General features: G+C 40.4%; 1 protein-coding gene across 1 annotated transcript; it reads right to left on the minus strand.

Annotated features, from left to right (window-relative positions):
- Positions 1-955: 955 nt before the first annotated feature.
- Positions 956-2,811, minus strand: MYF6 (myogenic factor 6). Its single transcript, XM_037158493.2, has 3 exons — positions 2,243-2,811; positions 1,858-1,948; positions 956-1,621 (listed from the first exon to the last, which is right to left on the minus strand). Exons 1-3 carry the CDS (start codon positions 2,759-2,761, stop codon positions 1,503-1,505), a joined length of 729 nt encoding a protein of 242 aa, XP_037014388.1. The 5' UTR covers positions 2,762-2,811; the 3' UTR covers positions 956-1,502.
- Between the last annotated feature and the right edge of the window lie 9,860 nt (positions 2,812-12,671).

The raw sequence follows: 12,671 nt of genomic DNA on the forward strand, positions 1-12,671 counted from the left end.
GAGAGGGAAGGTAGAAGTGTGTGTGTGGGGGGGGGGCGTTGTCAAAGGGAAAGCGCTATTTACAGAATGCAAGAGAGAATTAGTAATTCCGAAGAAATGCCTTGCCCCTCTCCTCTGCTTTACCTTCCACTGTGATTCTTGGTGGTCGTTTCTTCCTGAGGTTACAGGATAAACAAACCCGGCACACGGTGTAAAATCCTCACCCTGAGGAGCTCCTGGGGCTTCAGGCCTCTCTGGGGTTTTGCTATTTGGCCCAGCTAAGAGGTTTCATTTGTGTTGTTGTTGTCCTTTGCCCTCGACCATTTAACCCTTCCCTCTCTTGAAGCAACCCTTCCTCCAAAGAAACCCACCCCACCCCAACAGACAGATTGCCCCCTTCTTTTATCTTTCTAGTTGGAAAACTAACTCAGGCCGCAGGAGGCCTTCAGTATATCCCAGTCTTCTAGCGACCAGTCTAGTTCAAGAAAACCGGGGAGGGGCCCAGAGACCCGGCTGGGAGGCCTGTGCAGCCCCTGGGGACTCCGGATGGATGCGTTTTCATGAAGGTCCGGGCCTGGAAAGTCAAAGAGGCAAAGTCATTTGGGACAAATTAGCTGAAGATCTTTTAGCAAAATAAGCAAAGAGATTTTGTGTGGCAATTTCTTGCAACAATGAGGTTGTAGTGGATTGAAAATCCAGTCGTTAACTCTGGGTAAGCAAATCTCACCCAGAGGCCCAGGTATTAAACAGAAAGAGAAAGTACACTGATACAAGGAAAAAGGACAGTTTCCTCTTGGATATTCCTCACTTACAGAAAAGTGAACAGTTTAATTCAGACATAGGGGGAAAACAAAACCCATTCTCCTCCCTTTAAATCAGCCTTTAAGAAAAATCCAAATAAATGGGCTTGTGTGGCGTCTAAAATACAATATGGCTGTTTATGGACACATGCCTCAAACATATGATTTCAGCTGAATCAAAATAGGACCAACTTTATTCATATAGAAACTTACTTTTTAGTATTACAATACCAGGATCCTCTCACATTGTATATACAATAAGTCTGTCACTTTACATTTAAAATATATTTCTTAGATTCACATATAAAATGGAAGTACTAAGATCATTTACAAAAATACATTCAACGGCACTAACACTTAAATTACACGCTCCCACTTTGTTTGAGACAGGAATGAACGTTTGATCGTGGCACGATGGAAACACTGCAATACAAGTAAATATATTACAAAACCAACCAAACAAAAACAAGGCAAGGCCGCTAGACCTAAGCCACTCGCTGTTCCACAAAAATTGAAGCCCAAAGCCAAAAGGCTTTTTTACATCTGAGACCACACAACAGTTCCAGAGAAGTTTCTTTGTGAATGTCTCCTTCCCTTTCAAAAACTCCTGGGTCTGGGTTCCTAAACATTAATGTAATGTGACCTAATCCAAAGGATTAGGCGAAGGAGCCAGGGTGGGATCTTCCTGCTGCAGTGAACATCCAGAACGAACATCTTCTCGAGTTACTTCTCCACCACCTCTTCCACGCACGGGAGTTTGCGCTCCTCCGAGGAAATACTGTCCACGATGGAAGAAAGGCACCGAAGGCTACTCGAGGCCGACGAATCAATGCTTGCCCCTCCTGAGCGCAGAAAACACAAACATAGCACCCACGGAAGGTAGAAGAGGCAGCTCTGCGCCCAGCTCCACACCTCTTAGGCAACAAGGGAGCACGGGGTCTCCGCGAGCGCAAAAAGAGCGCACTTCTCTCTGGGCGCGTCCCTGCTGTGGCTCTGAGCCTTTTCCGCCCGGAGCAAGCAACCAGCCCCCTCCCGGGGTGCTTCCTAGAAAAGCCCAGTGCCCTTTCTTTTACTTTACCTTCCTTTGCAGTTATTACGAGCCCCCTGGAATGATCCGAAACACTTGGCCACTGGGAGCTGCAGGTGCGCAGGAAATCCGCACCCTCAAGCTGCAGGAAAACCAAGGCAGCAGATTAGAAAAGAAACATGGGTTCCGGGGGTCAGGGTGCGTTTGCAGGGATGTCTCCCTTGTTTCCTCGGGCCGCGTGTGCATTTCCTGCCTATTACAGGCACCGGGTGTCCATGGGTCATTGGGGATTCATTCGAGAGGGAGTGGGGAGGGGAGGGGGGCGGCCGAGGAAGAGGGATGGGATAAAGGAGACCAACCAGCTGGATGTTAAAGCCCCAAGGAAAGCTTCTAATCAGACTTTGCATTCCCTTGCCCCTGCAGCGTCTGGGCTTACATTCTCTTGCTTGGGTTTGTAGTTGAAGGGGTCCACCCCTAGCTCCTGCATTTTCTCCTGCTGATCCAGCCGGTGTAGCAGGTCCTGCAGCCGCTCGATGTAGTTGATGGCGCTCCGTAGAATCTCCACCTTGGGCAGCCTCTGGTTGGGGTTGGCCACAGTCCGCCGCTTCAGTGCCTCGAAGGCCTCATTGATTTTCTTTAACCGCCTCCTCTCGCGCAGGGTGGCGGCTTTCCGTCGGTCGGTGGGGGCAGATTTTCTCTTGCAGGTCTTACAAGCCCAGATCAGGCATTGGCCGGGACAGTGGGGAGGCTGTAGGCCTGGGGGCGCCAGGACATGTTCTTCTCCGCTGCTGTCGCTCCCAGCTTCTGGGGGCATTTGGTCCTGGCAGGGGGATAGGGTACCATCACTCCCTGGATACAACGGAGAGCCCTCTGCCACTTCTAATGGCTGCAGGGTAACATTTTCTCCGTCCAAGTAAAAGAAATAGGAGCCTGTTTCAAAAAGGTCCATCATCATGTTCTCCTCCTTGGCCTCTGACTCCGTCTCAACTGGGTGATGGGCTCAAAAACCCAGAGGAACCACCCAGATGGCATTTAATTAGTGCGGTGACATAAGTCGCCCCAGCTTTATATATAGTAGCTCCTGAAACTCAATCCAACTTTTAGCTGTCATGGACCATCAGCCTCCCAATGTGGTTACAGCTAGTGCTCTCTGGAACATTTCGTTTGAAAGAAAGCTGAGAAGTGTCACCTCCAGAATGATGTGACAATCTACATGCAGAACAGGTTAACACAGAATACTCAGAGAGAATACCACAATTTAAATACAGTAGCGAATGTTTCCATTTGGGACAGTTTAGATGGTAACCTGCTTGCTTACAGGACAACTTCAAAACAACTGGGGATTAACACTGCCCAGTCCCCTCCTCCAGGCTCCTCCGAATTCTAAGTATAGACCCATGATGAGAGATTTCAAAGGCAATAGCCATTGCTCCAAAATAGCCTGGTTAATATTTGCAGAGTGGTTCAGTCCTTTTCTCTCCTGTCTGTCAAAAAGATGCTATTCCTGTGATTAAAACCATTACAGTCCTTCAAAGGTTTTACATGACTTTCAGGCTGCAGCCTCAGTAGCAGCAGGTAAATCTCTTTCCTCTCTTTTAATAAGGCTGTAAAATGATTTGGGAGCTGAAGCGGGTGGCTGGAGGGTGCTCAGATTACTTCTGTTGCTATTTTTTTTTGAGGGGTGGCAATCAAAATCTGAATTCTGTGTCCTTCTACAGTGGAACAATAGAACCTCTGAGTTAAGGAATGGGGGGTGCAGAGGATGTGAATGCAATACATGTAATAACTGCTGTTTACAAGTAGCTTTTAGTGGAAAGAAAACTCACACCAAAGCTAGACGAGGTTTCAGGATTCACTGCGGCCCTCATTCCAACGTGCCTCTGTTATGGCTCCTGTTCTACACACGGTGCTCACAGCTTTCCCACTAGTGTACTCACTGTCCATTGACTCCCTGGATTAGTTTCATTGGATTCAGATGAGAAAGGTAGCAACTGAGGCACAAGCAAGGACATAGACTTTTTAATCGCAGCTTCCCTATGGTCCGATATACTCAAGTATGGTGGTTGGGGAGGCGGTACCCTACAGGGATGAAGGGCAGGGGCCCTACAGTCAAAGGGCTCCCTTCAAGTCAGCTTAGTTCATTGCTATTTATGTGTGCATAGGTAAACACCAGATCTCAATTTCTTCAAGATAATAGTGGTTGCCTAACAGAATTTGGGCAGGGATTCGATCAAATGATGTGCATGTGAAGTATACAGCCTATGTTAACTGCCTGATGAGTGCTAGTGCACCAGGCTGTGTGTCGGGGCTCCGGCCCTGTCTTACGGAGGAAGTAAAGCACGGCTATTGCAGAGGCTTTTCTGTTCTCTCCTCTTTTTCTCATTCGCCATTGTTTTCTTTTCTTTCATTTCTCTTTTGTCTTTTTGTTCCTGTCATTTCTTTTTTGTTGTTGTTGTTCCTTTTATTTCCCTTTCCTTTTTTTCCCTAGAGTTCTGGAAGGACCTACTCCGTCCGTAAGTGGGCTTTAGAATGGCAGTCAGCTTTGGTTTTGGCCTTTGTAGTCAGTGCCCAAAAAACTAGATACAATCCAAAGGTCTTCTTATTCAACCCCAATATGTGTGGTAGGACTTCATTTTTTAAGTAAGGAGAGTGAAGGCAACATCAGGAATCAATGGTCAGACACTATAGGAATGAGCTAAATTTTCAACCCAAGTTGCTTATTCTAGAAGATAATTATTCATAGTCTCTTTATTATTTTTATGTTATTGATTTTTAGCGAGAGAGGGAGAAAGAAAGGGGGAGAGAGAGGGGGAGGGGGAAGAGAGGAAGAAAGAAAGAGAGAGAAACATTGATTTATTGTACTACTTATTTATGCATTCACTGACCCTGACTGGGGATTGAACCCTCCACCTTGGCATGTCTGGACAACGCTCTAACAAACTGAGTTACCCAGCCGGGGCCCACAGTCTCTTTCTATTGAGCCACAGACTTGCGGTGTGAAGCTGACATTTGGGGCTGTTTTTGTTGTTATGCAGCTGAATAATTCTTTATCAGGTGTGAGAATCATTTATAGGTTTTGGAAAAGAAGGAGGCACAGAGAAGAAGAATAACAAGTCAATATTCCTTCTGTGATATTTTCTCCTATTTCCACCAGTCCCCGGCTGCGGTGACAGCAGCAGTTGGGACAGCATGTTGGAGGCCCCAGCAATGCTGAGTGTTGTCTAAAGTCCATTATGCAAAGTCACGCTGTGCTCTGAACCATACTCTAAGCTGTATTTTATAATGTGATGATAACTTGAAAAGTCATATTTAACCAATACATGTACACAGCATAACTGCAAAGAGTACTAAGACAGTAATAACTGAAATTCATTTATTCAATATTTGGGGGGGGCATCTACTAGATGCCAGATAGTGTCCTGGATGTTAAGAATAAAACAGTGAAAAATTATCTCTGTTCTTGTGGAGTTTGAATCCAGAAGGGTGAGGGAAGTTGACTAAGATACTAAGAAAAGTGAAGGGGGCAGAATAGCCCTGGAACTGGGGTGCAGATGGCCTAGATTCTAATCTTTTGAGGCCTGTGAGAATTTAGTCAATCCTCATATCTCAAATTCTCAGTTTTCTAATCCATAAAGTAGAAACCATGACAAAAGATGTCATACTCTCAAAGGCCATAATGAACATGAAGTTTTTAAAAATGGGAAATCACTTCAAAAATGTTGCATACTCTATGAAAGTGCTTTTATGACTGCAATTAGGTATATAAAAATGAGATAAGAAAACTATTGCTACTAAGGAATTTTGCTGCTTGAATAATAGAAGTAACACCTAAGGTGGCATCATTCTTAGACTCACCACTGAAATTAAGATGTATCAAATAGAGGAGAGAATCTACATGTCATGAACTGCTAAAGAATAGGAAAGCATGTTCTTTCTCCTTTGCTTTTCCCTTATTCAAGTGTCACCACTGGAGAAACAGTTCAATGTGTAGAAAGAGAAGATTCTAGAAAGAAGTAGGAAAATCGCTGAGGTGGGACTAAGGGTAACTTCTCAGATTGAGGTGATATTTCTTTGTGTGCATTCAACTTTCACTATTGAACGATCATTTCTTACTAAATTGCAAAGCTCCTTTCCTAACATTCTGTAGAACTTAGGCCAGTAAAGTTAGTGTTTTTGCTCATTTTGGTCTAAAAAGACATTTTTCTCTGTTGTTGTTCCGGGGCAGGAATGGGAGGAAAGAAAAGATGAAATGCAGCTTGGGAGATAACCATCCTGTGTGAGATTAGGTAATGGGAAAATAGGCAACGATTCCAAACGATTAGCAAACTCTTGGAACGCAAACTGTTTGCAAAATCTGAGATGTCTATAACTGTAATTACGTTATTTCTCAGTGGGACTTGGGAGCCGCAGACCTTGACGAGTGGTCAAAACAGGTTTATGTAAACTGAAATCCCCGAGGCTTTAAATAATTCAAATACATTTTTAAAAATTACAGGAAAAGCAGATCATAATAAGAGAATAATAATAATAATATTAAGTATCAATAAATCACTTTGGAGGCCTAGAGTTCATTCATAACAAAATCTGAAACTAGGTGACCGAATTGTGTTTTCAAATAGTTTGCCACCCCGTTATTCTTACTTCATACTTAGTTATTTCTAAGTGCATTTTCTTTCCATCATCTCCACAAAAGTTTAAATATGCCCGTTTGTCTCCTTGAGAAGAAGCGGGAGGGAAAAGATTATGGCTCTGTTAGCCTGTGGTGGATTTTAGCTCCGAGCCCTTGTGAAAGTGGTGTTATGTGTTGGGAAAACAGAGCTCTGGGTAAGACAGAGTCGAAGTTCTAGCCATTCTTAACTCTGAGTTCTACGCCTTTTTATAAGATCGAATGATATATAAGATCGAAAGATATATATAATCTATACATCACTGGCTTGTTGTTAGCATAAAATGAAATAACATATGTCAAGTTCTTGAAATGGAGTAACGCAACAAATGTTAATTTCCATCCTTCCCCTATTCAATTCATAAGTGATCTGATTGAAGTAGCCATGGTGAATTAATTGAAAAACCTAGATCTGATGAGACATATGTTTAAGGTAAATTCAGGGGGTTGTTGGTGTTAATGGTATAATGGAAGCAAAAATATGGAAACCAGTGACCTCAATCATAGTGTTTCATGTATTTGGGCCCTCAACAAGTTTCCAGTTTACGGGAGACAGACACTAATTTAAAAATCACACAAAGAAAGAACTGAGCCGGGAACTTGGGAGGAAAGGAACGTGGTTCTATATGAGTATATAACAATAAAGAGGTTGTCATGAATGGGAAGCTTGGGAAAGTAGACAGAAGTTCCTGAGATATTGGGTTTGCATTTCTAGGGAGCAAAGTTGAAGCTTCTTTGTAAACCTGTGGATTGAGACAGTAAGAGTGACAGGAAACTTGAGGAAGAAATAGACACAGATGAGGGTTTGCCAGAAACTGGCAGAGAGATTTTTGTGGGTTATATCTAAGGGATATGACTGTATCATTGCACAGTTGGGTTCAAAGAAAGCAGTTTCAGCAGTGGTAGCTCAGAAAGTAGAACTGAGGGTTAGACAGAAAAATATTTATAGTTTTTCAGTAGTGAGAAGAGAGAGAAGGGAGAAAGAGAGTAGAAGAAAGAAGGCTTTAGCCCTGGCTGGTGTCAGGGCACATGCCTGGGTTGCAGGCCAGTTCCCAGCAGGGGACCAATGAGGGGCAACCATACATTGATATTTCTCTCCTTCTCTCCTTCCCTTCCCCTCTATAAACAAATAAATAAAATCTTTAAAATAAAGAGAAGGCTTTAGGGAGAGGAGGAAAAGAAAATGGTCAGAAGAAATGGAAAAGAAAATTGACTATACCTAGTCAATTCTGCAGGTATAAAAAGTATCAACCAGTAAGGCCAGTGAGTTGCCCTAAAGGATAGAAGGTGAAAGAAAGGCCCGCAGACTCAAAGGAAAAATTGAGGAGAATCAGATTAATGCTTTAAACTTGCGGCAGCTAAATGAGTAACATGAACCTGTGCACCTGTAACTTACCTAATCTGCAGACAGTTCATGCCCAGAGATTCCCAAACATTGTGGTAAAAATAGATATGCACTTAAACTGACAGAACATTCCAGTTACTTCAGAGGAGCTGGGGGAGGGGCACGAACCAAGCAGAGGTAAAGGAAAGATTTTAAAGGCGAATCCTTTGCAATCTCCAGATGGTGGCCCTGTGAGGTTAGGCAGAGAAATGAGGCTGCTGTGGGCAGCCCTTTCAAAACAATTACAAGGAAACGAGTCTATGAATGGCCGAGGGGGAGACAGAGAAGTTCCTCTTCAGATCTTCCAAGAGATGTATTTTTTGCCTTTTGTTCTCACCCCTACTCCCCTTCCATTTGGGAGTAGAACAAGACTTTCACAAGGCCCTGTGTTCTGTTCACATGCCAGCGGCAACATGCTCCTTAAGGAGGCTGCTGCTTATTTCTTAGTTTCTAGACATAGTTTTTAGGGAAAGAGACAATGCATGCTCCTCCGCCACAGAAACATTCCTTGGTGCTTAAAAAACAAAGTCCTCTTCGTAATTCCTCATTCTTCCCTGTTTATCACTCAAATTTACAAATTTTGAGAATAAATCTTGTGAACCAATAACTTCTTTCCAGTTTAAGTATTGCTTCCTGGTGGGTTACCAACGGGCACAGGTTTGCTTAGGATGGGTACACAGGAGGCTCAACTTGTGCCTGAAAACTGGGGAAATCCCAGGCAAATCAGAATGAGCTGGCTACCCTACCTCCCAGAAAAATAGGGGAGATGCTATCTACAAATTAGAACAGTGAAAGAGTGCAGAGTATATAAAGTCAACTTTTTCGTTACAAAAACTATAGTGATTCCAAATGCAGGGTTTGATATTAGATCCAAATTTTAGACCCAGTTCTGCCATTTGTCAATATTTGTCCTTGGGTGAGTTATATGACTTCTCTAAGACTCGATGAACTAGTCCATAAAGTAGAAATAATATTACCTGATAAGGTTGTCTTAAAGCTTAAAACAATGTCACTAAAACACAATAGGTAGTGTCTAGCACATGCTAAATACTGTATAGAAATAAATATTATGTGATGTAACTTTTAATTGAAGAAAAGAAAATAACAATCCATCTTACATGTTGCCTCAATAAACCATACTGTTTGTCTTTTAGTTTTCTCTATGAACAAATGCTAAATATAATGTGATCTTCTATAATGTAAATTTTGTATCATATGATTTAAAAATATAAATATAATACAATATTATGTATATATTGGCTCTGTCACTTAAAAAATCACATCAACATTTTCCCATGATAATGTCTAAGATGCAGAAGATGATTTTTCAATGTTGTTTACTTCTGTTAAAAACTAAATGATTGTGATACTCAGATGATCCAAATTATAGTAGTGTCTGGCGTTACTAGCTTGCTGAAACAGATGTCTCTAGTATAGAATGGTGAGCCAAGGATTCTGTTACTGCCCTCCAACTGGGTGGTTATGACAAATTGTCTAAAATAGTTGGGGCTTTAATGTCTGTGTCAGAGCCTCCGTGACAAACAGTCACCACTGTACAAACACACTTATTTCATAAAGTGTTTCTACCGGTTTTGGAAAAAAAGGTGTTTCATCAGACATACACATTTTACACTTTTTCAGCTTGGACATTTTTGCCTTCAGACAATACATGTTAGTTTGGGGAAGATCAAGTGATATAAAAATACTAAAAGTTATAATACATTTAAATTGTATATAATCTGGAGCTTTTTAGGTTTATGCATTATATGTTTAACATATCATTAATCACATAAAATATTTATCATATTAAGTTTTTTTCTCCCTTGATTTTATGATCTGGGCTAGATGTGATTGTTGAAGCCTTGCTATGTAATTTTTTTAACATAATTATGACCTTTTAATTAAACTATGTAAATAGATTTTTATTTCCCTGTATTTAAGCTGTTATGACATTTAAGATGTTTGACAATATGAATTCAAGAATTGGTGCTTTTAGACAATAGAACAAAAATATATAAATGTCTTATTTTGTAAACTTGTAGCCATTATTTAGTCATTATTTAATTCTAAAAAAATAAAAGTAGCAGTCTCCGTGTTGAAATGCTTTAAATGAGTGATCTCATTACCATATGCTTTACCAATTATGTTATACAGTTATCTTAATTTTAAAAAGAAAAAAAACAAAGCAAAGAGAAATTAATCTACTTGCCCAAGGTCACATGCTTATAAACTAAACCCTGTCTCTGATAGCAGTGATTTATGGAATCAAAATGTTTTATTCTGAGCCTCCTTATAAAGATCATGGCAAGAATGGTCTTCAGTAGAGAAAAAAATCTCAGGCAAACTAATAGAAGACATTTGAGTGTCTATTTGCCCACCTGCAGGGTAACTTACACTTTTCTACTAGAGTGGCCAAAAGAGGCACTGTTGATAGCTGTTTTTTTCCTAGTACAGTGACTAAAAGAGGCAGTGTTGATAGCTATTGGCTTGGATTTGGACTTGAATACTATACCATTGGGAAATAATGGTGCAATGGTATTTTCCATGCACAGTGTCATGTATAGGCAGACAGTCCCAGAAATCACAAAACTGATGCTCTAATCAAAATGCTTGAAATGCATATATATAGTGAGAAGCAAAGGGAAAAAGATGGAGTATTTTAGCATAATTAGGATAGAGCAAAATTTGGGTAGCAAGACCATAGTATCCAAGTCTTGAGATATACAATGCTCATATGTCTTGTCTTTCTTCCTTCCCTTTGAGTTTATGCCACTTACAGTAGTTGCAAGGACTAGAATTGAAGGATTTCAGCAGATGGAAGGTGTCTGGAACCAATACACAAATACTCTCTACGCCTAGTCAAAAGCTATGTGCTATGATATGCCTTTGAGCTGTCTCTGACTCCTGGCTACTCTATGAATGAGTGGTGTCCACAACGTTCTGCTCTCAACAGCCCTGCTCAGCTCTGTTGACTCATTCCCATGGCTCCTTTCATGGAGTCAGTCCGTCTCATATTTCGTCTTCCTCTTTTCCTGCTGCCTTCTAGTTTTCCCAGAATTCTTGCCTTTTCTAAGAACTCTGCCTTCTGATAATGTGCCAGTGTAGGACAGTCTTTGTTTTATTCATTTTTGCCTCCCAGCCATCTTTCAGGCCTAATTTGCTATAGGAGCCACCTGTTTGTCTTTCTTATGGTCCATTTTATCCACAGAGCGTTCCTCTAACACCATATTTCAAATGCATTAGTTTTTCTTCCTATCGGCCTTCTTCACAGCTTTCACATCCAGGCATAGTAATTGAGAATAAGAGGGTGGGGATGAGCTTAGCTTTGATATCTAATGACACATATTTGCTCAAAGGCTATAACTCACCTATAATCTATTGGGCAGCCATGGCTTTAATTTATGTAGTCCAATTTGGATTTCACCAATGAGTGGTCAGTATAAGACCTGAGCATTGAGTGTCTCAGATGCATTTGATAATTTGATTCTTAATCCATGCCTTCCTGTGTTGACAAGCATAGGTGACAACTACTTCATCTATATCTAACATGTTCTAAGTCATTTACTTTTATATTTAGTTTCATATATTCTCCTTGTTTCCTCCTCTGTTCTCCATCGTAGAACCGAATAATCTGAAATAACAGAAAATTTATATTTTACACGCTTGTCAACTAAAACTGTTATTTCTTGATGTTTTTAGTTTAACTAATTTGTTTGAATCATTTGACATAAATTTGTCTTTATAAAGATTTAATTACCTCTAATTGCTATTTGCCTTTGTCCATCCTTTGTTCTGTGCTTATTTTTGAAAGTTGATATTTTACTTATTTATAGCCCCCAAGCCCCTTTGGGGACTATATGTAGCTTATGTGCTTACTGAAAAAAATTATCCCTTGCTACAATCCTTCCTGGATTTTTAGATTTCATGTTTGGTTACAAATATTGATATGGCTAACTACTGAGCAATAGATCCAACTATATTTCATCACATCTGCATTTTGTATTCATTATATATATATTAATTTCAAGATAACTTTCTCTTGAAAAAGAGTACATCCTCTAAAATGTTTTTTTTTAATTAATAGACTTTTTTAAAAAAGAAGTTTTACTCAGAGACACAGACAACAGTATGGTGGATACCAAAGGGAATGTGGACAGGAGAGCAGTAAAGGGTAAAAGGGGTCAAAGATAGGATGACGGAAGATGGTTTGACTTTGGGTGGTGGGCATACAATTCAATATACAGATTGTGTATCATAGAAATGTGCACTTGAAACCTGTATAATTCTATTGACCTTCATCCTCACAATTAATTTAATTAATAAATAAAATAAAAATAAATAAAAGAGCAGTTTTAGGTTTACAGAGAAACAGAACAAAAATTTCAGAGTTCTTCTAAAAACCTCTTAGTTCCTCCCCCACAACCAAGGTTTTAAAATTCTCTTTTTATTCTCATTCTTTTTTTCTATCTGTTCCTAAATATCTTTTATTTTGTGCAAAATTTTATGTTAAATTTAGAAAGATCAATATATTACTTGCCTTCAGAGAGTTTACAATCTAATTAGAGATATGAGATGTACATTCTGAAGCAGTTACATAACAGTACAAATTAGTATACAGTGAAGTTCCCAAATGAACAATGTAGGGAACGCAGCATGAATGAAGGGTTACTTGAATGAATAGAAGGTCTCACAGAAAGGTAGGATTTTTTAAAGGACCTAGAAAGGTGGGTAAGGTCTGCATATGAGATGTACATGAAGGACAGGACATGACCAAACAGTGGTGAGAATGAGTGCCATGACGGACCTAAATGTATA

Source organism: Artibeus jamaicensis, unplaced genomic scaffold, assembly GCF_021234435.1.
Source record: "Artibeus jamaicensis isolate MK-2021 breed Jamaican fruit bat unplaced genomic scaffold, CSHL_Jam_final scaffold_584, whole genome shotgun sequence".
NCBI classification, from domain to species: domain Eukaryota; kingdom Metazoa; phylum Chordata; class Mammalia; order Chiroptera; family Phyllostomidae; genus Artibeus; species Artibeus jamaicensis.